The 25,334-nt window shown below is 38.1% G+C and overlaps 1 protein-coding gene across 2 annotated transcripts in view; it reads right to left on the reverse strand.

The window, feature by feature from the left end:
* Positions 1–25,334, reverse strand: part of RNF212B (ring finger protein 212B) — a 96,405-nt gene that overhangs the window by 60,611 nt on the left and 10,460 nt on the right. For both annotated transcript variants that reach the window (XM_077127181.1, XM_077127182.1), the window contains exons 3-4: positions 15,716–15,768; positions 15,310–15,384 (exon numbers count right to left, since the gene is read on the reverse strand). In XM_077127181.1, the coding sequence (XP_076983296.1) occupies positions 15,310–15,384; positions 15,716–15,768 (128 nt within the window). The remainder of the gene's footprint in view (positions 1–15,309; positions 15,385–15,715; positions 15,769–25,334) is intronic.

Consider the following 25,334-nt stretch of genomic DNA (forward strand, 5'->3'; position numbering starts at 1 on the left):
CTAAGAGAGTTCAAATAGAGTCAAGAGGCTACTTTGGAGGTCACTCTTACAACGTTTAAGTTTGACATCGCTACCTATTATAACTTGCCAAACCCCAACCAAAACCATTCCTGCCAATCATAAAGAACATCTATATAAGATTCTCCAAAGGTTCCATGCACTAAGGGAACCGTTCTAGTTTGCTAGCTGCTGGAATGCAATATACCAGAAATGCATGGCTGTTAAAAAGGGGAACTTAATAAGTTGCTAGTTTACAGTCCTAAGGCCAAGAAAATGTCCCAATTAAAGCAAATCTATAGAAATGTCTAATCAAAGGCATCCGGGGAAGATACCTTGGTTCAAGAAGGCTGATGAGGTTCAGGGTTTCTCTCTCAAGTAAGAAGGCACATGGCAAACACAGCCCAGGCTTCTCTCTCAGCTGGAAGGGCACATGGTGAACACAGCATCATCTGTTAGCTTTCTCTCCTGGCTTCTGGTTTCATGAAACTCCCCGGGAGGCATGTTCCTTCTTCATCTCCAAATGTCGCTGGCTCATGGACTCTCTGCTTCATGGTGCTGCAGCATTCTCTGCTCTCTCCAAATCTCTCTCTGAATCTCATTCTTTCTCCAAAATGTTTCCTCTTCTATAGGACTCCAGAAGCTTATTAAGACCCAACCAAATGGGTGGAGACATGTCATCACCTAATCCAGCTTAGCAACCACTCTTGATTAAATCACATCTCCAGGGAGATGATCTGATTACAGTTTCAAACATACAGTATTGAATAGGGATTATTCTGCCTTTATGAAATGGGATTTAGATTAAAACATCACTTTTCTAAGGAACATACATCCATTCAAACCAGCACAGTAACTTTCCAGAAACCTACAACCTCCAGATGGGTCCCTGGACCAGATAAATTCTGAAATGCAGAGAGACCAGCCTCTTTAGAACATCAACTAGTTCCATCTCCTATTCATATTATCAACTGCCCCTTCCAACATGAAAAAGTTAGAATGGACATACTCTAGATATTCCTAAAGAGTGGGAGAAAGATCAAAGGTGATGGTGGAGTTTACAGAGAAAGTAGAGTTTTACAAACGAATATGATTGCTGAATTATAAAATTGATACTTTTTTTAGTCTCCAGCAGCTTAGAGCAGCTAGAAGTAAAAACCTAAAATTATGGAACTAACCCATGCCAAACTCTGAAATCTGTTCTACAACTAATTGTTATGATATGCTTTGAAATTTTTTGTGTTTTTTTTTGTAAATATATTATTTTTTACCAAAAAAAAAAAAAAGAAGAAGAAGAATTGTGTTTGGTAGGATGTTGGCTTGAAGACTAATTTCAAGATCTTTTTTCCTAATTTAAATATGTAAAGTATGTAAGAAGTGTCTTTGTTAAAGAAGAAGAGAATAAATTTTCCCTTAAAGTAAAACAACCGATTGTTGCAGACTGAGAAAGAGGAATATATAGGACAAAATGGATGGATATAGAAAGTCGTAGAAATCTTTTTGGAAGTGAATTTTATTGGTTGTGGTTAAGTTGGCTAAGAGTTTATAGTTTTATAAGATTTTTTAATAGTTTTCTTTCAGATGTATCTTCATGCAAAACAAGAATTTGGTTTTCACTCTGTTAAAATGAAATATTTTCATGGATTATTTGTTTGCTCTCTTAATGAGAAGCTATAAAAGGCTTTTAACCATCTAGGTAATCTGCCTAGATGTCAAAAATTCTATGTCTTATCAGACTAATATACTTGTTGATATGCATGTTGACCATCTCCTTCCTTACTGTTCTAGAAAATACCTCCTCACTTGAAAAAATTATGATTTTTTTTATATAAATCTTTAAAACTTTTTGGTTACCTTATTAAAAGAACCAAAAAAAGAAAAGAAAAAGCTACGGCCACTTTGTACAACAGTCTGGCAGTTCCACTAAATTTAATTGTAGAGTTTCCATTTCACTCATCAATTCTACTCCTAGTTATAAACCCAAGAAAAATGAAAACATAATGTCTACACAATATCTTGTACACAAGTGTTCATAGTAGCACTATTCAAAATAGACACAAAGGTAGAAATAACTGAACTGTCTGTTAACTGATTAATGGATAAATTAAACATTTACCTATCAACATAATGGAATATTATTCCACCATAAAAAGGAATGATTCTTTTCATAAAAGGGAATTAATACATACTACAACATGAATAACATTGAAAACATCATGCTTAGTGAAAGGAGCCAGTCATAAAAGACCATATACCATACGATTTCATTGTTATGAAATATTCACATTAGGCAAATCCAAAAGGACAGAAAATAGAATAGTGCTTGCCTAAAGCTGGGGGGTAGGGTGGAGAGGATTTAGGGAGTACCTACTAAGGGGTACAGAATTTCCTTCTGTGGTGATAAAAATGTCCTAAAATTAGGTAGCAGTGATTGCACAATTCTATGAATGTACTAAAAAACCACTAAATTGTACACTTTAAAATAGTGAATTGCATGATATGTAAAGTATATCTCAATAAATCTTTTATTGAAAAAAGTAGATGGAGTATTTTATACTTCCATTCAGAAACAACTAAAAAAACCTTCTTTTTACTTATGTGGTGTTTGACTAATTTTTTCCTGTGGATTTGTGACCTTTCATAAACTACTATAACCTTTCCATATTATTCGTTAAACTAATAACAGTATTTTACAGCTTTCTGAATGATTTAATGAATATTATCTCACTGGATCTTTATAATAAGAAGGATGGGGGGAAGTGGGAGAAGATGGAGGCTTAGTAAGACATGTGGGTCTTAGTTCCTCCTCCAGAACAGCAACTAAAGAAACAGAAACAATACGAAACAGCTCCCGGAGCCACGACAGAGACCAAAAAGACAGCGTACCCCATTCTGGAACGGCTGAACGGGCAGGGAGAATCCGCTGCGGTGAGATACCCGAGGGGCGCGCATTTTCCCAGCCGGGGCGGCTGGCGACTGGGGTCCCCTCCACGCACATGGCTCCCCGGTCTGACTGGGAACGTTGGATAGCGGGGCCCTCCCGCCACGCTTGGCATCTCGGGCCAGCTGAGCAATTTGGACCGGCACTCCCCCAAGCCGCGGCGGCTGGCGACTCTCCCTCCACACGCGGTTTCCCGGACCAACTGCGAGATTCGGATTGGCAAGTTAAAGGAGCCACAGCATCTTTTACTGGTGGGCCCCGCAGACAGACGAGCACCACGAGCGCCACCTACTGGGCAGGAAAAGAAAAACAGAGCCCAGAGATTTCACAGAAAAACCTTTCAACCAGCCGGGTCCCACACCCAGGGAAATCTGATCAAATGCCCAGACACCAGCAGAAAATAATGGATGACGCTCGGAAAATTGAAGATATGGCCCAGTCAAAGGAACAAACCAATAGTTCAAATGAGATACAGGAGCTGAGACAACTAATGCTGAATATACGAACAGAAATGGAAAAACTCTTCAAAAACCAAATCAATAAATTGAGGGAGGACATGAAGAAGACATGGGCTGAACAAAAAGAAGAAATAGAAAATCTGAAAAAACAAATCACAGAACTTATGGGAGTGAAGGACAAAGAAGAAAAAATGGAAAAAACAATGGATACCTACAATGGTAGATCTAAAGAGACAGAAGCTACAATCAGTGAACTGGAGGATGGAACATCTGAATTCCAAAAAGAAACAGAAACTATAGGGAAAAGAATGGAAAAACTTGAGCAGGAGATCAGGGAACTGAATGACAATATGAAGCGCACAAATATACGTGCTGTGGGTGTCCCAGAAGGGGAAGAGAAGGGAAAAGGAGGAGAAAAACTAATGGAAGAAATTATCACTGAAAATTTCCCAACTCTTATGAAAGACCTAAAATTACAGATCCAAGAAGTGCAGCACACCCCAAAGAGAATAGACCCAAATAGGCGTTCTCCAAGACACTTACTAGTTAGAATGTCAGAGGTCAAAGAGAAAGAGAGAATCTTGAAAGCAGCAAGAGAAAAACAATCTGTCACATACAAGGGAAACCCAATAAGACTATGTGTAGATTTCTCAGCAGAAACCATGGAAGCTAGAAGACAGTGGGATGATATACTTAAATTACTAAAAGAGAAAAACTGCCAACCAAGACTTCTATATCCAGAAAAACTGTCCTTCAAAAATGAAGGAGAAATTAAAACATTTATAGACAAAAAGTCACTGAGAGAATTTGTGACCAAGAGACCAGCTCTGCAAGAAATACTAAAGGGAGCACTAGAATCAGATACGAAAAGAAAGAAGAGAGAAGTATGGAGTAAAGTGTAGAAAGAAGGAAAATCAGATATGATATATATAATACAAAAGCCAAAATGGTAGAGGAAAATATTATCCAAACAGTATTAACACTAAAAGTTAATGGACTGAATTTCCCAATCAAAAGACACAGACTGGCAGAATGGATTACGACCCAGCAATACCACTGCTAGGTATCTACTCAAAGGACTCAAGGGCAAAGACACAGACGGACATTTGCACACCAGTGTTTATAGCAGCATTATCTACAATTGCAAAGAGATGGAAACAGCCAAAATGTCCATCAACAGACGAGTGGCTAAACAAACTGTGGCGTATACCTACGATGGAATATTATGGAGCTTTAAGACAGACTAAACTTATGAAGCATGTAATAACATGGATGGACCTAGAGAACATTATGCTGAGTGAGTCTAGCCAAAAACTAAAGGACAAATACTGTATGGTCCCACTGATGTGAACCGACATTTGAGAATCAGCTTGGAATATATCATTGGTAACAGAGACCAGCAGGAGTTAGAAACAGGGTAAGATAATGGGTAATTGGAGCTGAAGGGACACAGACTGTGCAACAGGACTAGATACAAAAACTCAAAAATGGACAGCACAGTAATACCTAAGTGTAATGTAACTATGTTGGAACACTGAATGAAGCTGCACCTGAAATATAGTTTTTTGTTTGTTTGTTTGTATCTTTTTTTTTTGTTTTTTTTTCCTTTTTATATATATATATATTTTATTAGTATTATTATTTTAATTCTCTTCTCTATATTAACATTCTATATCTTTTTCTGCTGTTTTGCTAGTTCTTTTCCTAAATCGATGCAAATGTACTAAGAAATGATGATCATACATCTATGTGATGATACTAAGAATTACTGAGTGCATGTGTAGAATGGAATGATTTCTAAATGTTGTGTTAATTTCTTTTCTTTTTTTGATTAATAAAAAAATTTTTAAAAAAAAAGAAGGATGGGTATTTCACACTATATCTGAGGGAGCATGAATGAATCAAAGAAATGAAGCCACAACTAGCAGGCAGATTTGGTCTTTAGATTTCTTCTCCAATAGCTTTGCCAATATTACCACTTTGCCATATATTTCACATACATTAAGAGAAAACTTCCATAGGGAAGATTATACTATTCATTCTTTCAAAAAGTATTTATTGAATCCTACTATTTCCTGGTACTGTGTTAGGAGCTGTATATAAGACTGATATTGTCCTTACCATCATGGGAGGATACAAGGAGAAAATTATAATACAGTACAATGTTGTACACTATCTGTATTTATACACATATGCTTTGGGGTAAGAGTATTCCAGACAGAGGGATCACCATGTACAAAGGACCAGAGGCAACAAAGAAAATTATTCATATAAATAATTAAAAGAGACTTCCGCATTTAAAGCAGGGGGCTAATAAGATGAGACTGAAGGGACCATAGTATGTCTGGACTTATGGGACATATTAAGGGGTTTGGACTTTAGCTCAGAGCAAGGGTTGTGTTGAACAGCTCAAAATAGGGAAATAACATGATCATATTTACGTTTAGAACAATTTTTCTGGCTTCAATGTGGAGAACTGATAGGAGAAGTTCCTATCAGGAGAAGTTCCAAAAAAATATGACTAGAGGCCATTTATCTGTTAGAAGGCTACTGTAGTAACCCAGATGGGAAATTACAGCAGCCTGAACTAGAAAGATGGAAATAAAGTAGATAGATTCAAGATATTTTATAGAGACAGAATTAGCATGATTTGATAATGGACTGGATTTGTGAAGAGATGAAAATAATCAAGAATGATTTCTAGGTTTTTGGCTTGGTTATTATGTGGATGGTGGTTAATCATTCACTATAATAGAAAACAGGAAGAGAAGCCAGTTTTCCTGTGTGTGTTTGTGTTTGTGTTTGGTGGGGCAGGGTAGAAGAATAATGAGCTCAGTTTGAGACATGTTGTGTTAGCAGATATCAAGTCAACAGTTGGATATAGGCCTCAAACTCAAAAGAGAACTCTCATTCATGAAGCAAAGATTTATTGCATGCCTCTATGCATCAAAACTGTGTTCGCTGCAGGGGATAAAACAACGAATAAGACAAACTTGGTACCTGACTCTATGAACTTATAATCATGGAACATATAATTTATAAATAAAAAGTTGCATATTATCTAAATGTAATAAAGGAAACAAAAGGATTGCTAAAACAGAATAAATGGGGAGATCTAATTTGATATAGTGCTCAAAGAAATCTCCTCTGCATTGACAGTCAAAGTGTGATTCTTACTGGAAAGAATAGATTTGGAAGTCATCCAGGTGTTGATTGTAACCGAGGCCTTGGGAGTAGAAGAGATTATCCATAGAGAGTATAAATAGTAAGGAGAGTATCTAAGATAGAACTCTGAGAATTACAACTTTTCAAGACATGGACAGAGGAAGTGGAACCCAAAATGAAACAAGAGAACTTAGTTACAGTAGCCAAAGGAAAAATGATTCAAGGAGATAGAGGGCATCAAATGCGGTGAGACATCAATTCATTGGATTTGATAATAAGAAGGCTGTTGATGTCCTTGGCTAGAGCATTTCAATGAAATAATCTGAAGCTAGACTGCACAAGGTTAAGGAGAGGGTTGGGAGGTGATGTGAACTGAGTGCAGATAAAGACCCATCACTGCTCTCCAACATAATTTTCCTCTCAAGACTCTACCTAAGTGCTCTTGTGAGGACGTTCATACTATCAAATCTAGTCATTCTTTCTTAGTCCTCATCTTACTTCATCGCTTAACAGCACTGGACCGAGCTGATTATTTATTCCTTCTTGGAACATTTTCCTTTCCTGGCTTCTGTGGCACTACATACTCCTGGCTTTCACCTCTTTCACTGCTACTCTTTCTCATATTCTTTTTTTTTTTTTCCGAAGCTGTGTTCTCAGACAGATCAGTGTTTATTTATTTATTTATTTATTTAATTTTATAAATAACTATATAATATTTATATAAATATATATACATTTTGCCATTTTTTATTAATTAAAAAAATTAACAAAAAAACATTGATATCATTCCATTCTACATATACAATCAGTAATTCTTAATATCATCATATAGTTGCATATTCATCATTTCTTAGAACATTTGCATTGCTCCAGAAAAAGAAATAAAAGACAACAGAAAAACAAATAAAATGATAACAGAGAGAAAAAAAAGATTATACATACCATAACCCTTACCCCTCGCTTTCATTTACCACTAGCATTTCAAACTAAATTTATTTTAACATTTATTCCCCCTATTATTTATTTTTATTCCATATGTTCTACTCTTCTGTTGATATAGTAGATAAAAGGAGCATCAGACACAAGGTTTTCACATTCACAGAGTCACATTGTGAAAGCTATATCATTGCTTAATCATCATCAAGAAACAAAGCTACTGGAACACAGCTCTACATTTTCAGGCAGTTCCCTCCAGCCTCTCCACTACATCTTGAACAACAAGGTGATATCTACTTAATGCATAAGAATAACCTCCAGGATAACCTTTCGACTCTGTTTGGAATCTCTCAGCCATTGACACTTAGTCTCATTTCACTCTTCCCCCTTTGGTCGAGAAGGTTCTCTCAATCCCTTGATGTTAATTCTCAGCTCATTCTAGGGTTTTTCTCAGTCCCTTGATGCTGAGTCTCAGCTCATCTCTGTCCCACGTTGCCAGGAAGGTCCACATCCCTGGGAGTCGTGTCCCACGCAGAGAGGGGGAGGGTGGTGAGACTGCTCGTCATGTTGGCTGGAGAGAGAAGCCACATCTGAGCAACAAAAGAGGCTCTCTTGGGGGTGACTCTTAGGCCTAAATTTTAAGTAGACTTGACCTATCCTTTGTGGGGTTAAGTTTCATATGATCAAACCCCAAGACTGGGGGCTCAGCCTATAGCTTTGATTGTCCACACTGCTTGTGAGAATATCAAGAATTTGACTTGGGGAAGTTGAATTTCTCCCCACTCTCACCATTCCCCAAAGGGGGCTTGCAAATACTTTTCCAGTCACTGATCAAATCACTCTGGGATTCATCGGGGCATCACTCTAGACAAACCAACAAAATCTCATGTCCTACCTGAGATTCCAAGTACTTATGACGTTCAATCAAACTATCTACATGAGTTATATTAGGAAATGCTCTAGTCAAAATATAAATTTTGTACCAAATAAACATTTTTTGCTTTAGTCTCACACATAAGATGACATTTTAAAGTATTAATTATCATTTTCAGCACCCTGCAATAATGACATTTCTTTGTTGTTTCTCATGCAAAAACATTTTTAAAATTTGTACATTGTACATTTCACTATTATTATACACTCTAGGGATTCCTAGATTATACCATCTCGATCTTTACCATTTATCTTTCTTTCTGATTTCATTTATGTCCCCAGCCCTCCTCCCTCTATCATTCTCACATGCAGCTTCATTCAGTGTTTTAACATAATTACATTACAGTTAGGTATTATTGTGCTGTCCATTTATGAGTTTTTATATTCAGTCCTGTTGCACAATCTGTATCCCTTCAGCTCCAATTACCCAATATCTCACCCTATTTCTATGTCCTGATGGTCTCTATTACCAAGGAAATATTCCAAGTCTATTCACTAATGTCAGTTCATACCAGTGAGACCATACAGTATTTGTCCTTTTGTTTCTGGCTAATCACACTCAGCATAATGTCCTTAAGGTCCATTCATGTTGTTACATACTTCATAACTTTATTCTGTCTTACAGCTGCATAATATTCCATCTTATGTAAATGTCACAGTTTGTTTAGCCACCTGTCTGTTGATGGACATTTGGGCTGTTTCCATCTCTTGGTAATTGTTAATAATGCTGCTATAAACATTGGTGTGTAAATGTCCATTTGTGTCCTTGGCCTTGTGTCCTTTGAGTAGAGACAGCATATAGATGGGTCCTGTTTTTTAATCTATTCTGCCAGACTATGTCTTTTGATTGGAGAGTTTAAACCATTAACATTCAGTGTTATTACTGCATGGGTAGTACTTTCTTCTACTATTTTGCCTTCTAGATTTTATATGTCATATCTAATTTTCCTTCTTTTTACCTTTACTCATAGTCTTCCTTTCTACACTCTTCTCCACACCTCTCTCTTCTGTCTTCGTATCTGTCTCTAGTGTTCCCTTTAGTATTTCTTGCAGAGCTGGTCTCTTGGTCACAAATTCTCTCAGTGATTTTTTGTCTGAAAATGTTTTAATTTCTCCCTCATTTTTGAAGGACAGTTTTGCTGGATATAGAATTCTTGGTTGGCAGTTTTTCTCTTTTAATAATTTAAATATATTATCCCACTGTCTTCTCACCTCCATGGTTTCTGCTGAGAGATCTGCGCATAGTCTTATTGGGCTTCCCTTGTATGTGACGGATTGCTTTTCTCTTGCTGCTTTCAAGATCCTCTCTTTCTCTTTGACCTCTGACAGTCTGATTATTAAATGTCTTGGAGTATGTCTATTTGGATCTATTCTCTTTGGGGTACATTGCACTTTTTGGATCTGTAATTTTAAGTCTTTCATAAGAGTTGGGAAATTTTCAGTGATAATTTCCTCCATTAGTTTTTATCCTCCTTTTCCCTTCTCTTCTCCTTCTGGGACACCCACAACACGTATATTCATGCACTTCATATTGTCTTTCAATTCCCTGAGTCCCTGCTCATATTTTTCCATTTTTTTCCCTGTAGTTTCTGTTTCTTGTCAGATTTCAGGTGTTCCGTCCTCCGGTTTTGAAATCCTATGTTCTGTCTCTTGAAATCTACCATTGTAGGTTTCCATTGTTTTTTTCATCTCTTCTACTGTGGCTTTCATTCCCATAAGTTCTGTGATTTGTTTTTTCAGACTTTCAGTTTCTTCTTTTTTTTCTTTCCTTGCCTTCTTTATATCCTCCCTCAATTCATTGATTTGGTTTTTGATGAGGTTTTCCATGTCTGTTCGTACATTCTGAATTAATTGTTTCAGCTCCTGTATGTCATTTGAATTGTTGGTTTGTTCCTTTGACTGGGCCATATCTTCAATTTTCCTAGTGTGATTTGTTATTTTTTGCTGGCATCTAGGCATTTAATGACCTTAATTAGTTTATTCTGGAGATTGCTTTCACTTCTTTTATCTAGGGTTTTCTTGCTGGATGAATTTGTTGTCTATCTGTTCTTTGACATTCCATTCAGCTTTATCTGGACCTTTAGCTTAAGTTTTGTTTAACAGAGGAGAATTTTTCAGTTCTTGTTTTCTTGTTTCTTGCCCTGCTTGTGTGGTGCCTTCCCCCCACACACACACACTTAGGAGGGTCTACTTAGATATTATAGACCCCAGCCAGATTTTCCCAGACCAAACTGGCCTCCTATCAGAAAGAAAGAGTCACCTGCGTCGGTTTTCCCTGAGGGTGAGACCCAGCAGGTTGAAAGACATTCCTGTGAAGTCTCTGGACTGTTTTTCTTATCCTGTCCAGTATGTGGCGCTTATATGACTGCAGGTCCCACCAGCATAAGATGATGCGGTACCTTTAACTTTGGCAGACTCTTCCTGCTGGGGGCGTGGTGGAGACAGAGGAGAGGTTGTAGGCTGGTTTTAATGGCTTCAAATTACCAAGCCCTGGTGTCTGAATTCCTTGATGGAGGGATTCCACCTGGGTGGGGCTTCACCCCTCCCCTGGGGAAGGCACAAGCTCCAGACAATCCCCCAAAAGAGCTCACTTCTGCCTATGCCTGGGGCAGTTGCAGCCTGAAAAGTCCTGCTGCTGCAGTCAAGCCTTTGTAGATACACAGCCACAAAAACCTCTGTGTCCTTCTTCTTTATTTCCCCCTTTTTCTGTCAGTCCTGCCCCCTTGGCACCGGGGCAAAAATGAGCAACCTCTGCTTTGATCAGGTTCACCGAAGCTGGGGGCCTATTTTTAGTAGTCAGAATTTGTTAATTAGTTCCACAATTGGCGTTTGATTGTGCCCAGTCCCTGCTGCTGGTAAAGTCCTTTCCTTTCCCCTCTGGGAAGCGGCCTGTTGGGGAGGAGCACTGGCTGCCGCAGCTTTGGGAACTCACGGTTTTGGGGGGCTCGCAGCTGGTCCAGCTGGTCCAGACTGGGGTACGCTGTGTGTCTGGTCACTGACGTGGCCCCAGGAACTGTTCTGTACTATTTCTGGTTATTTAGTAGTTGTTCTGGAGGACGAACTAAAACGTGCATGTTGTTAAGCTGCCATCTTGACCCGGAACTCCTTCTCATATTCTTTTGCTAATTTCTCCTTTGCTACCTAAATTCTTGATATTGAAGGGACTCTTATTCTGGATGATCTCATCTAGTCCCAAGCCCCTCTCTAACCTTATCTTGAATCATCCTTCTCTCCCTGTCTTAATGTGCTTTCATTCATTTAACAAACATTTCTTATGCATCTATTTGTGCCAAGTACCCAGATTAGGCATTGTGCCAGGTACCTAATCAGGTATTGGGTAATACAAAGATGATACCTGCCTTCGGTAAGTTCACAGTTTAGTGAGAAAAACAAGCATATGAACAAATAAAATATACACTTTTACAGAGTTAAATACCCTTGCAGATTTAAGAACAAGGTATACGAGGAGTACAAAAGACAGAACAAAAATCTTCCTACAGGTATCAGGGACAGTTTTACCAAAGGAGAGAAAATTATGGCATACATTTGAAAGATGGATAAATGTGCAGCCCATGACCTAAGGTCCACGTTGGTCTCTCCAATCTCCAAAGATAACTTTAAAAAATTACACAGAGGTGGATAAAGAATTCAAAATAGGCAGTTTGATCAACTTACCAGAGTGCAGCAGAAAACTGCATGTGTCAGGTCATTACAGAGGCTGGGGATGGTTATAACACAAATGGATATTTAGATGAACAGTCCATTCATTCATTCTACAACATTTTTTTTTAATGTCCACTACATATTAAGAACTACTCGAAGAGCTGGGATACAATACTAAACAAAACTGGCTAAATCTCTGCCTTTGTAGAGCTTATATTCCAGTGTGAGTTTCGGGTAATAAACAAACATATATAATATGTTAGAGATATGAGCAATGATGAAAAGTAAAGTAGGGTAAGGAGTAAAGAGCATTGGGGCTATTATTTAAAATACAAGTCAGCTATGTGGGACATAACTCCCAGGGGTGTGCACCTTCCTGACAATGTGGGACAGAAATCCTAGAATAAGCTGGGACTCAGCACCAAGGGATTGAGAAAACCTTCTCGACCGAAAGGGGGAAGAGGGAAATGAGACAAAATAAAGTGTCAATGGCTGAGAGATTCCAAACAGAGTAGACAGGTTATCCTGGAAGTTATTCTTACGCATTAAATAGATATCACCTTTTTAGTTAAGGTGTAACGGAGAGGTCAGAGGGAACTGCCTGAAAATGTAGAGCTGTGTTCCTGTGGCCATGTTTCTTGAAGATGATGGTATAATGAGATAGCCTTTGCAATGTAACTGTGTGATTGTGAAAACCTCGTGTCTGATGCTTCTTTTATCTACCTTATGGACAGATGAGTGAGACACATGGATTAAAAATAAATAAATAATAGGGGGAACAAATGTTAACATAAATTTAGTAGATTGAAATGCTAGTGATCAATGAAAGGGAGGGATAAGGGGTATGGTATGTATGATTTTTTTCAGTTTTCATTTCTTTTTCTGAATTGATGCAAATGTTCTAAGAAATTATCATAATGATGATTATACAACTATGTGATGATAAAAAAAATAATAATAAAAATAAAATACAAGAGTCAAGAAAAGTCTTCCTGAGGAAAGAAAATTTTAGCAGAAGCCTGAATGAGGCAAACTAGATATTAACTGGATCAGTTATTCAACTTCACAAATTAGGAAAGCACATTTTCAGACTTTGTCGATTTCACAAAACTGTCCCTTTACCAAAATAATGATTAACTGACTCTTTCCATTTATTTTATCTTGACTATTTGACCATGTATAATTGGTCTCATGATTAGGCAGGGTATGATCCAGACTACCTCTAATTTCCCTACTGATCATTAACTAACTCTGGGTTTAGTTATTAACCATAAGTCTTCTCTCTTTCTCTTGTTCAAATGACCTTGTTTACATTTCTCCTTGAGTCTCAGTTGGATTTTATCTCTACAAATGATTGCTTACCCATGCAGCTAAAAGCAGGATGTACCCAAAACCTTGATTCCCCTTCTTCTATCTCCAGAGTTAGGATTAAGGGGTGAGACACTGAACAAAAATTAAATCTTCCATCTTCAAGCACAAAATAACTAAGGATCATCTCTACGTTTAGGAGGTTAGGAAAGGGGTCCTCTCGTAAGAATGAGCAGTAACAGCCAAGGAGAAGGGAACACTTAAAATGTCAAGAAACATGCCAAGATAGGAATCCCATGAGGCTATAAAATAATCTCAGTAGCAACCTGGGGAGTAGAAGAGGAAAATAGAGTTTTTACAATTTGGGAGCTCTCTTAAAGGGCTGTCCTGTCTTCTCTGCACTGTCTTCTGCATTCCTATTGCTCCTGCCCAAGTCTAAGTTCAAGTTAATGGCGTTTCAATATATGATGTATCAAGAAAAGAAAAATGTTTTTAAAATTCAGGCAACCATTGTTTTTTTCTTTCTTTACTTTGTATGTATATTATACATACATATATATATATATATATTATTTATTTTATTTTAGTTTATTTTTTGCATGGGCAGGCACTAGGAAGCAAACCCGGGTGTGCTGGTTTGAAATGATGTATGTACCCTAGAAAAGCCATGTTTTAATCCTAACCCCCTTTGTAAAGGTAGCCTAATTCCTATTCAGTAATTGTATGTTTGAAAGTGTAATTAGATCATCTCCCTGGAGATGTGATTTAATCAAGAGTGGCTGTTAGAATGGATTAGGTAGTGGTGTGTCTCCATCCACTTGGGTGGGTCTTGATTAGTTTCTGAAGTCCTATAAAAAAGGAAACATTTTGGAGAATGAAAGAGATTCAGAGAGAGCAAAGCAGAACGACATAGCCATGAGAAGCAGAGTTCACCAGCCAGCGACTTTTGGAGATGAAAAAGGAAAATGCCTCGCAGGGCGCTTCATGAAACAGGAAGCTAGGAGAAGAAGCTAGCAGGTGACACCATGTTCGCCATGTGCCCTTCCTGATGAGAGAGGAACCCTGACCTTGCTTGCCATGTGCCTTTCCAGATGAGAGAGAAACTGTGACTGTTCATCATGTGCCCTCTCAGATGAGAGAGAAACCCAGAACTTCATTGGCCTTCTTGAACCAAGGTATCTTTCCCTGGATACCTTTGATTGGACATTTCTAAAGACTTGTTGTAACTGGGACATTATCTCTGCCTTAGAACTGTAAACAAGCAACTTATTAAATTCTCCTTTTTAAAAGCCATTCCATTTCTGTTATACTGCATTCTGGCAGCTAGCAAACTAGAACTGGGTCTCCACCATGGCAGGCAAGAACTCTGCCACTGTGCCACCATTGCCCACCCTGTATATATATTTTACAATAACAAAGTTTTTAAAAATTCAGGTGACCAGCTGTGAACACAAATGAAGAATTATATATATGTGCATTACTAAGAAACGTTATGGAAAAATGAGAATGAGTGACAAGAAATCCCTTCATGATTACATCTATAAGCAAAAAGTTAAGAGTTGAAAGTTAAACTACCAAATTCACTTTTTCAGGGTCAGGCCTATAATTCAAAGCAATTTTTAGAATATGCACCTATCTTACAGAAAGTGATAACACTCCCTAGAACATCCTTTATTCTTAAAAAAAGACTTAAAACTAGGAAGTGTAGGCAAGATGGCAGTTGCATAGTGGCTTCACAGCCTGTCACAGATCCTGTGTCAGTCAAGTTAACTGTTTGAGATTTGTATCAACAGAGAAGAAAGCAAACAGAGAAGACAACTGTTCTCCATTGTAAACTTTACATAAAATAATAAGATGCAATTAGAATTATTCCTGGAGAATCAGATTTTCTTCACTTGTTTCTCATACCTGAGAGATGTGACTAAAATACTGCAAAGCTGTCTCCACAGGGCTTCTGAAGAACATCTTCTCCTGAGGTTTTAGCTATGAAGACAATGTGAGAAACAGTGAGCATATCCACAAAGGAATGAAATAAAATTCTGACAAATATAGTGAAAGACACAGCACTCTTTCTAAAATGCCTAGAATCATTTCCACTGTGCTTAAGAGGGAGATCATCACTGCATGACATAGAGGCTTCTGTAACAGTGACCAAAAATAATTCTTACCCTCTCTTAAAAACTGCTATCTATGAATTTTTTTTTAATGTCTTTTAAAGTTTCATGGCTAATTTATTCATCATCTGTACTTTTGGTAGACCTCTTATAGGCCAAAATGGGATGAGACGGTTTGTGGCAGGGGGATAAACACTTACATTATCAGAAAGAGCCAGATGCTTACAGGCAGTTCCACAAACAGCACACTTTTCTGGGGGGGAAAAAAAAGAGCTTGGTTCTCATGGACATGCAGTCAGAGTTTCCTAAAATATATTGTAATAGTCAAGTAGGCTAGCAAGAGAAAAAGGGGGTTCTTGTAAATTTAGTATACTATTGTATTATAAAAGAACATCACTTTAGCTCTGTTCTCTAAGTCAGTATTTCCAAACTGGTATGTCGAAGACAAGTAAGGTTTTCACACAGCACCATTACCCATCTCCCCCTCTCTTTAAATTTCCATTTTCTTCTAAAAGTGAGAGACCATTCTAACCCCCAACAGTAGTACTGCAATACATTTACAAGAATACTGTGAAGCTTACAAGAGCACCAATGATCTCAACTCTAAGTTACTCTTTGTTATCTTATCTACTTGACAACAGACACACAATGGGTACTATAATTAAACTCCCACTTATTTCTGCCCTCTTTCCACCCTGTTAATATTCCCAGATCTTGCTTTGAAGCTCTCCTAGTGTCATTTTCCAATCTAAAAGTTGTGAAAATTCAGATTTCTAATCTTTCCATGTAAATTAAAATTTTATGTAGTGCTGGTTACTTGTTAAGATAAATGTCATATTAGGAGAAAATATCACGATGTATGCTTCAAAGAGTCAAAACACTCCAAAGTGAGCTGCTGTTATCTTAGTAAACAGCTTTGTTACATTAGCAGATAACTTTAAATTATGAAATTTAATTAGAGTTAAATTAAATTTAAAGTCTTTAAATTATGAAATTTCCACCATGCCCCCAGGAGTCTTATGAAATTAAGAAGACTGTGGGAAGATGGTGCAGTGGGAAGCTCCAGGAATCAGTCCTTCTACTAAAGCAACTATTAAACAGGCAAGAATCATCTAAATCAACTATTTCAAAACACTGGAGTCCAGTAGAATATCATACAGCATCCAGGGAAGAGCAAGAGGAAGGGGCTGGTAAATGACAGTAAATACCAGTACACTGCTCTTTTTTCATGGTGGTTACCATCACCCAACCCCTACTCTTGCAGCAGGCCCTGATGAAGCTTGCTGGTACTAGAAAGGGTCATAAAAATCCACTTCCCCAAGATTCAGTGTGGATATGGCTGATTACTGACCACGACTCTTGATTAACTACTTCGGATTGCTGGGGGTCTGCCTCTGAGGATGGCTATTGTTTCAACCCACCCCAGACAACTGTGGTAAAGGAAACTTAAAGACAGTGTGCTTTCTCAGAGCTGCAGAGGACAGCTGAAAGGCTGCATTTGTTGGGTGGATCAAGAAAGCATATCTTTGGGGAGCCATGGAAGCAGCTCCCTCTCCCTTCATCCCCTCACCAGGGCACTATGGGGCCTGTCAGTGCTCCCTTTGTGTGGCCCTGGCTTTCTTCCAGCTGGGGAAGACTGATTTGGAAAACTTGCTGGTATGCCTCTCCCTGCCCTACACTCCAAATTTGCTCTCCAGGCAAAAGCAGCTTTAGACAGCGAAAACAGTGTAAGAAACAACTGAGGTGAGGAGGAGGGGCCAAGACGGAGGCTTAGCGAGGTGTGAGATTTAGTTCATCCTCCAGAGAAGCTAATAAATAGCTAGGAACAGTACAGAACAACTGCTGTGGCCACATCAGTGACAGGACACACAGCGTACCCCAGTCTGGACCAGCTGGACTGGTTGCGAGCCACCCCAGAACCGTGAATTCCCCAAGCTGCGGTGGCCGGCGCCCCTCCCCCACAGGCTGCTTCCCAGAGGGAAAGGTAAGAGACTTTACCAGCAGCAGGGGCTGAGCCCAACCAAACTCCAATTGCGGAATTAATTAACAAATTCTGACTACTAAAAATAGGCCCCCAGCTCAGCTGAACCTGGAGTAAAAGCGGACCTTGCTGGTTTTTGCCCCCGCACACTGGGGGCAAGGCTGACAGAAAAAGAAAAAAAAAAAAAAACAGGTTTCTTTGGATTTGAAAAGGTCTGGGCCCTGAAGGAAAGGAGGGGGCACATAGGACCTGGAGATACACAGAGGAACGTACCAACTTAAGCTCTTGATTGGCAAACCCTAGGAATGGGGGGTCCTGCTCTGAAAAGGATTTTTCTCTTTCATTTTCATGGCTGTGTTTCTATAGGTTGACTACTCTTTGGATACAGCTACAAAGCTTCTCCGGCTCCACTGCCCCCGGCACAGGCAGAATTAAGCTTGACTGTTTGTCTGGAGCCTGTGCCTTCCCCAGGAGAGAGGTGGGACCCAACTCAGATGGATCCCTCCCTCAAGGAGTTCAGACCCCAGGGTCTTGAAAAGTGAAGCGATTAAAACCAGACTACAACCTTTCCTCTGTTTCCACCATGCCCCCAGCAGGGAGAATATGCTGAAGTTAAAGGTACCACATCACTTTATGCTGATGGGACCTGCAGGCAGACGAGAGCCACATACTGCACAAAAACGGAGTGCTTCATAGAAAAACCTTTCGACTTCCGGGTCAAGATGGCGGCTTAACAATGTGCACATTTTAGTTTGTCCTCCAGAACAACTACTAAATAACCAGTAACAGTACAGAACAGCTCCCAGAGCCACAATAGTGACCAGACACACAGTGTACCCCAATCTGGACCAGCTGGACTGGCTGCGAGCACCCCCCAGAACCGTGAGTTCCCAAAGCTGTGGCGGCCAGCGCCCCTCCCCCACAGGCCACTTCCCAGAGGGGAGAGGAAAGGACTTTACCAGCAGCAGGGACTGGGCACAATCAAACGCCAATTGTGGAACTAATTAACAAATTCTGACTACTAAAAATAGGCCCCCAGCTTCGGTGAACCTGATCAAAGCAGAGGTTGCTCATTTTTGCCCCGGTGCCAAGGGGGCAGGACTGACAGAAAAAGGGGGAAATAAAGAAGAAGGACACAGAGGTTTTTGTGGCTGTGTATCTACAAAGGCTTGACTGCAGCAGCAGGACTTTTCAGGCTGCAACTGCCCCAGGCATAGGCAGAAGTGAGCTCTTTTGGGGGATTGTCTGGAGCTTGTGCCTTCCCCAGGGGAGGGGTGAAGCCCCACCCAGGTGGAATCCCTCCATCAAGGAATTCAGACACCAGGGCTTGGTAATTTGAAGCCATTAAAACCAGCCTACAACCTCTCCTCTGTCTCCACCACGCCCCCAGCAGGAAGAGTCTGCCAAAGTTAAAGGTACCGCATCATCTTATGCTGGTGGGACCTGCAGTCATATAAGCGCCACATACTGGACAGGATAAGAAAAACAGTCCAGAGACTTCACAGGAATGTCTTTCAACCTGCTGGGTCTCACCCTCAGGGAAAACCGACGCAGGTGACTCTTTCTTTCTGATAGGAGGCCAGTTTGGTCTGGGAAAATCTGGCTGGGGTCTATAATATCTAAGTAGACCCTCCTAAGTGTGTGTGTGTGGGGGGAAGGCACCACACAAGCAGGGCAAGAAACAAGAAAACAAGAACTGAAAAATTCTCCTCTGTTAAACAAAACTTAAGCTAAAGGTCCAGATAAAGCTGAATGGAATGTCAAAGAACAGATAGACAACAAATTCATCCAGCAAGAAAACCCTAGATAAAAGAAGTGAAAGCAATCTCCAGAATAAACTAATTAAGGTCATTAAATGCCTAGATGCCAGCAAAAAATAACAAATCACACTAGGAAAATTGAAGATATGGCCCAGTCAAAGGAACAAACCAACAATTCAAATGACATACAGGAGCTGAAACAATTAATTCAGAATGTACGAACAGACATGGAAAACCTCATCAAAAACCAAATCAATGAATTGAGGGAGGATATAAAGAAGGCAAGGAAAGAAAAAAAAGAAGAAACTGAAAGTCTGAAAAAACAAATCACAGAACTTATGGGAATGAAAGCCACAGTAGAAGAGATGAAAAAAACAATGGAAACCTACAGTGGTAGATTTCGAGAGACAGAACATCTGAAATCCGACAAGAAACAGAAACTACAGGGAAAAAAATGGAAAAATATGAGCAGGGACTCAGGGAAATGAAAGACAATATGAAGTGCATGAATATACGTGTTGTGGGTGTCCCAGAAGGAGAAGAGAAGGGAAAAGGAGGATAAAAACTAATGGAGGAAATTATCACTGAAAATTTCCCAACTCTTATGAAAGACTTAAAATTACAGATCCAAAAAGTGCAATGTACCCCAAAGAGAATAGATCCAAATAGACATACTCCAAGACATTTAATAATCAGAATGTCAGAGGTCAAAGAGAAAGAGAGGATCTTGAAAGCAGCAAGAGAAAAGCAATCCGTCACATACAAGGGAAGCCCAATAAGACTATGCGCAGATCTCTCAGCAGAAACCATGGAGGCGAGAAGACAGTGGGATAATATATTTAAATTATTAAAAGAGAAAAACTGCCAACCAAGAATTCTATATCCAGCAAAACTGTCCTTCAAAAATGAAGGAGAAATTAAAACATTTTCAGACAAAAAATCACTGAGAGAATTTGTGACCAAGAGACCAGCTCTGCAAGAAATACTAAAGGGAACACTAGAGACAGATACGAAGACAGAAGAGAGAGGTGTGGAGAAGAGTGTAGAAAGGAAGACTATGAGTAAAGGTAAAAAGAAGGAAAATTAGATATGACATATAAAATCTAGAAGGCAAAATAGTAGAAGAAAGTACTACCCATGCAGTAATAACACTGAATATTAATGGATTAAACTCTCCAATCAAAAGACATAGTCTGGCAGAATGGATTAAAAAACAGGACCCATTTATATGCTGTCTCTACTCAAAGGACATGAGACCAAGGACACAAATGGACATTTACACACCAATGTTTATAGCAGCATTATTAACAATTACCAAGAGATGGAAACAGCCAAAACGTCCATCACAGACAGTTGGCTAAACAAACTGTGACATTTACATAAGATGGAATATTATGCAGCTGTAAGACAGAATAAAGTTATGAAGTATGTAACAACATGAATGGACCTTAAGGACATTATGCTGAGTGTGATTAGCCAGAAACAAAAGGACAAATACTGTATGGTCTCACTGGTATGAACTGACATTAGTGAATAAACTTGGAATATTAATTTGGTAACAGAGCCCGTCAGGAGATAGGGTAAGATATTGGGTAATTGGAGCTGAAGGGATACAGATTGTGCAACAGGACTGAATATAAAAACTCAGAAATGGACAGCACAATATTACCTAACTGTAATGCAATTATGTTAAAACACTGAATGAAGCTGCATATGAGAATGACAGAGGGAGGAGGGCTGGGACATAAATGAAATCACAAAGAAAGATAGATGATAAAGATTGAGATGGTGTAATCTAGGAATGCCTAGAGTGTATAATGATAGTGAATAAATGTACAAATTAAAAAAATGTTTTTGCATGAGGAAGAACAAAAGAATGTCATTACTGCAGTGTGCTGAAAATAGATGGTACTTAATATTTTAAAATTTCAACTAATGTGTGAGACTAAAGCAAAAAACGTTTATTTGGTACAAATCTATACTTTGACTAGTGCATCTCCTAATATAACTTATGTAGATAGTTGATTGAACACCTTAAGTACATGGAACTTTGTATAGGACATGAGATTTTGTTGGTTTGTCCAGGTGATGCCCTGATGAATCCCAGAATGATTTGATCAGTGGGTGGAAAAGTATTTGCAAAGTCCCCTTCAGGGAATGGTGAGAACCGGGGAAAACTCAACTTCCCCAAGTTGAATTCCTGATATTCTCACAAGCAGTGTGGAGAACCAAAGCTATAGGCTGAGCCCCCAGTCTTGGGGTTAGTTCATATGAAATTTAACCCCACAGGGGATAGGTCAAGCCTACTTAAAATTAGGTCTAGGAGTCACCCCCAAGAGAACCTCTTTTGTTGCTCAGATGTGAGCAACACATCTCTCTCTCCAGCCAACACACCGAGCAGACTCACCACCCTCCCCGTCTATGTGGGACATGACTACCAAGGGTGTGTATCTTCCTGGCAACGTGGGACAGAAATCCCAGAATGAGCTGAGATTTAGCATCAAGGGATTGAGAAAAACTCTATAATGAGCTGAGACCCAGCATCAAGGGATTGATAAAACCTTCTCGATCAAAAGGGGGAAGAGTGAAATGAGACAAAGTGTCAATGGCTGAGAGATTCCAAACAGAGTAGAGAGGTTATCCTGGAGGTTATTCTTATGCATTAAGTAGATATCACCTTGTTATCCAAGATATAATGGAGAGGCTGGAGGGAACTGCCTGAAAATGTAGAGCTGTGTTCCAGTAGCCATGTTTCTTGAGGATGATTGTATAATGATATAGCTTTCACAATGTGACTGTGTAATTGTGAAAACCTTGTGTCTGATGCTCCTTTTATCTACTTATCAACAGATGAGTAAAACGTATGGATTAAAAATAAATAAATGATAGGGGAGACAAATGTTAAAATAAATTTAATAGCTTGAAATGCTAGTGATCATGAATAGGAGGGTAAGAGATATGGTATGTATGAATTTTTTTTTCAGTTTTCTTTTTATTTCTTTTTCTGAATTGATGCAAATGTTTTAAGAAATGATCATGATGATGAATATACTATGTGATGAAAAAAGAATGTTAATATTATATGTGATTGGTTTTATTAATAAAAATAAAATTAAAAAAAGAAATGCTAGTGATCAATGAAAGGGAGGGGTGGGGGGTATGGTATCTATGATTTTTTTATGTTTTCTTTTTATTTCCTTCTCTGAATTGATGTAAATGTTTAAGAAATGATTATGATGATGAATATACAATTATGTGATAAAAAAGAATGTTCATATGGTATTTTGATTGGTTTTATTAATAAAAATTTTTAAAACATATAAATGGGATTCTTATGCACCATCAATAACTTCTTAGAGGAAAATTTTTTAAAAGACGGTATTGGCAATTGCAGCAAAAAGAACAAAGGTTACTCATGAATGAAAAAAAAAAGAAACAATTGAGGTGAACAGCCTGGGACAAAGGCTTAACTGCTTTAAGTCTGGAAGTGGAATATCCAAGGAGAGGGAGAAGTTCTGTCCCTTGGGGAGAAGACAGGGCATTCAAATTCCTGTAAAAGGGGGTACTCCTAAAGCCACTAGCAAGCACAAATCTAGGAGAAGACACAGGACCAGAAAACACAGGGAGCACCCTGTACTTCGCATTCACCTTGGTGGACCTTCCCATAGCAGGGTAAACTCTCTAAAAAATCTCTGTCATATTACTAGCTGGTTATAAACTCAAGAAAGAGACACCTCTTGGAATAAATTCCAGAGTTAACATTTTAAAATATTGAAATGTATAATATACAACAAAATATTACCAGACAGACAAAGAAAGAGGAAATGATGGTAAATCCAAAGAAGAGGATGAAAATCCAGAAAACACCAACATAGATCACTAGACTGTGGCGTACCAAACAAGGACTTTTAAAAAATGACCCTCAATATGCTCAAAGAGATGAAGTAAAATACAGAGAAAGAACTAAAAGATATCAGGAAAACAATGAATAGACAATATGAGAATCTCAGTAATAAGATAGACATTTTAAAAATGAACCAAATAGATCTTCTATAGTTGAAACTACAATAACTGAAATGAAAAATTCACAGAAAGGTTTCAGTAGTAGATAGGAGCGGGCAAAAGAATCAGTGAACTTGAAGACAAGACTACTGAAATGAGTCAGGCTGAGGAGTAGGAAGAAAAAAGAATTATAAAAAGCAAAAATAGCCTAAAAGGCCTCTGAGACACCACCAAACAAATCAATATGCATATTTATCAATATATATATTAGGGGGTACCTAGAAGAAAAAAAAAAGAGCAGAAGTAATATTGAAAGAAATATTGACAGAAAACTCCCCAAACTTAGCAAAAGACATGAATACATCCAAGAAGCCCAGAAAATATCAAACAGGATAAACCTAAAGAAAAATATGCTCCTTCAAATACTTATCAAACAATTGAATCTAAAGGACAAGGAAAGAGTTCTAAAGGCCTCAAGAGAAAAGTAACATGTTATGTACAAAGGAGTCCTAATTAGATTCTCAGTTTCTCATCAGAAACCATGGAGGAAAGAAAGCAGTGGGTTGAAATACTTAAACCACCCCCCCAAAAAAAAAATTGCCAACAAGAATTTTATATATGGTGAGACTTTCTTTCAAAAATGAGGGAGAGGTTAGGACATTCCCAGATAAATAAAAGCTGAGAGAGTTCATCACCACTAGACCTATCTGATAAGCTATGGTAAATGGAGTCTTCGGATTAAAAGGAAAGTACACTAGAGAGTGTTCAAAGTAGTATAAAGAAATAAAGATCTCCGATAAATCATTAGGGTAATCATAAATGCCAGTACTATTGTATTGTATTTTTTGGCATGTAACTCCTCTTCTTACTTCCTACAGGTGCAAAAATGCAAATACATAAAAAGTAATGATAAGTCCATCGTTTTGGACATGCAATATACAAAGATATAACTTGTAGCAAGTAACAAAAAAGAAGGCAGCTGAAAATTTACAGATTGCTCGAAAAAGAAGAAGCTTGTATGAGGGTTTGAAGCAAAGAAGAAATGGGAAACCAAAAGCAACATGGGATATATGTAATTTGCCAGAGCTCTTCAAGACATTTTTAGACTTAAGTGTTCAATTTACTGAAAAGACTTTCCTGCTTATGTTAAATTTCAGGAAATTGATAAAAGAAAAAGAAGCATATAATCTGGGAGTTTATTAGATCTATACAGTCTTTTTCTAAGGAGTTGATTCTATTGAAGTGCATGAAATGGAGTACTATGTTATTTATAGAAGAAATGTATTCATACATGCAAGAAACATTGATAGGAGCTTTATTATTTACTTATATAACTTACAGTATAAATCAATTTTACTTCTTATCTATTTGGTATAGTATTACCAATGAACTCCTTGTACTTTCTTATCTGTACCTGGTTTTAATGCACTTACTCAAAAATTTTGTTTTTAAGACTATTTGTTTACAATGGATTAGTTGTAAATGCAAAAAAAAAGTCTCAATTGATAATGTTTTTACAACTTACTTTAATCACCTTAATTTTAGAAATTACTGACTCTATTGGACAGAGTGGTTATTTCACAGTCATAAAGTAAAAGGAATTAATTAATTTTCATGTACATCCAGATAAAATATTTCAATAAAGAAAAGGAGAGCAAAAAAAAAAAAAACAGTGGAGGGATGGTGGTGGATAAAGGAATGGTGTATATGTATACTATTGAAGTCAAGTTGGTATCAAATCAAACATAACTGTTAAATATTGAGGATGATAAATTTTAACCCAATGATAACTACAATGAAAATCTATGGAAAATATATCCAGATAGAAAAGAGAGGAGATTCAATATAGTACAATACAAATAAACCAAATATATATGAAAGTAAGCATTAATAGAAGAATTAAGGGACAAAAAAGATATAAGACTCACAAAGACTAAATAGCAAAATGGCAGAACAAAGTTCTGCATTATCAGTAGTGACTTTAAATGTAAATGGATTAAACTTTCCAATCAAAAGGCAGAGACTGTTAGAATGGATAAAAAAGCATGGCCCAACTATATGCTGTCTACAAGAAAC

Source organism: Tamandua tetradactyla, chromosome 14, assembly GCF_023851605.1.
Source record: "Tamandua tetradactyla isolate mTamTet1 chromosome 14, mTamTet1.pri, whole genome shotgun sequence".
Lineage (NCBI taxonomy): Eukaryota > Metazoa > Chordata > Mammalia > Pilosa > Myrmecophagidae > Tamandua > Tamandua tetradactyla.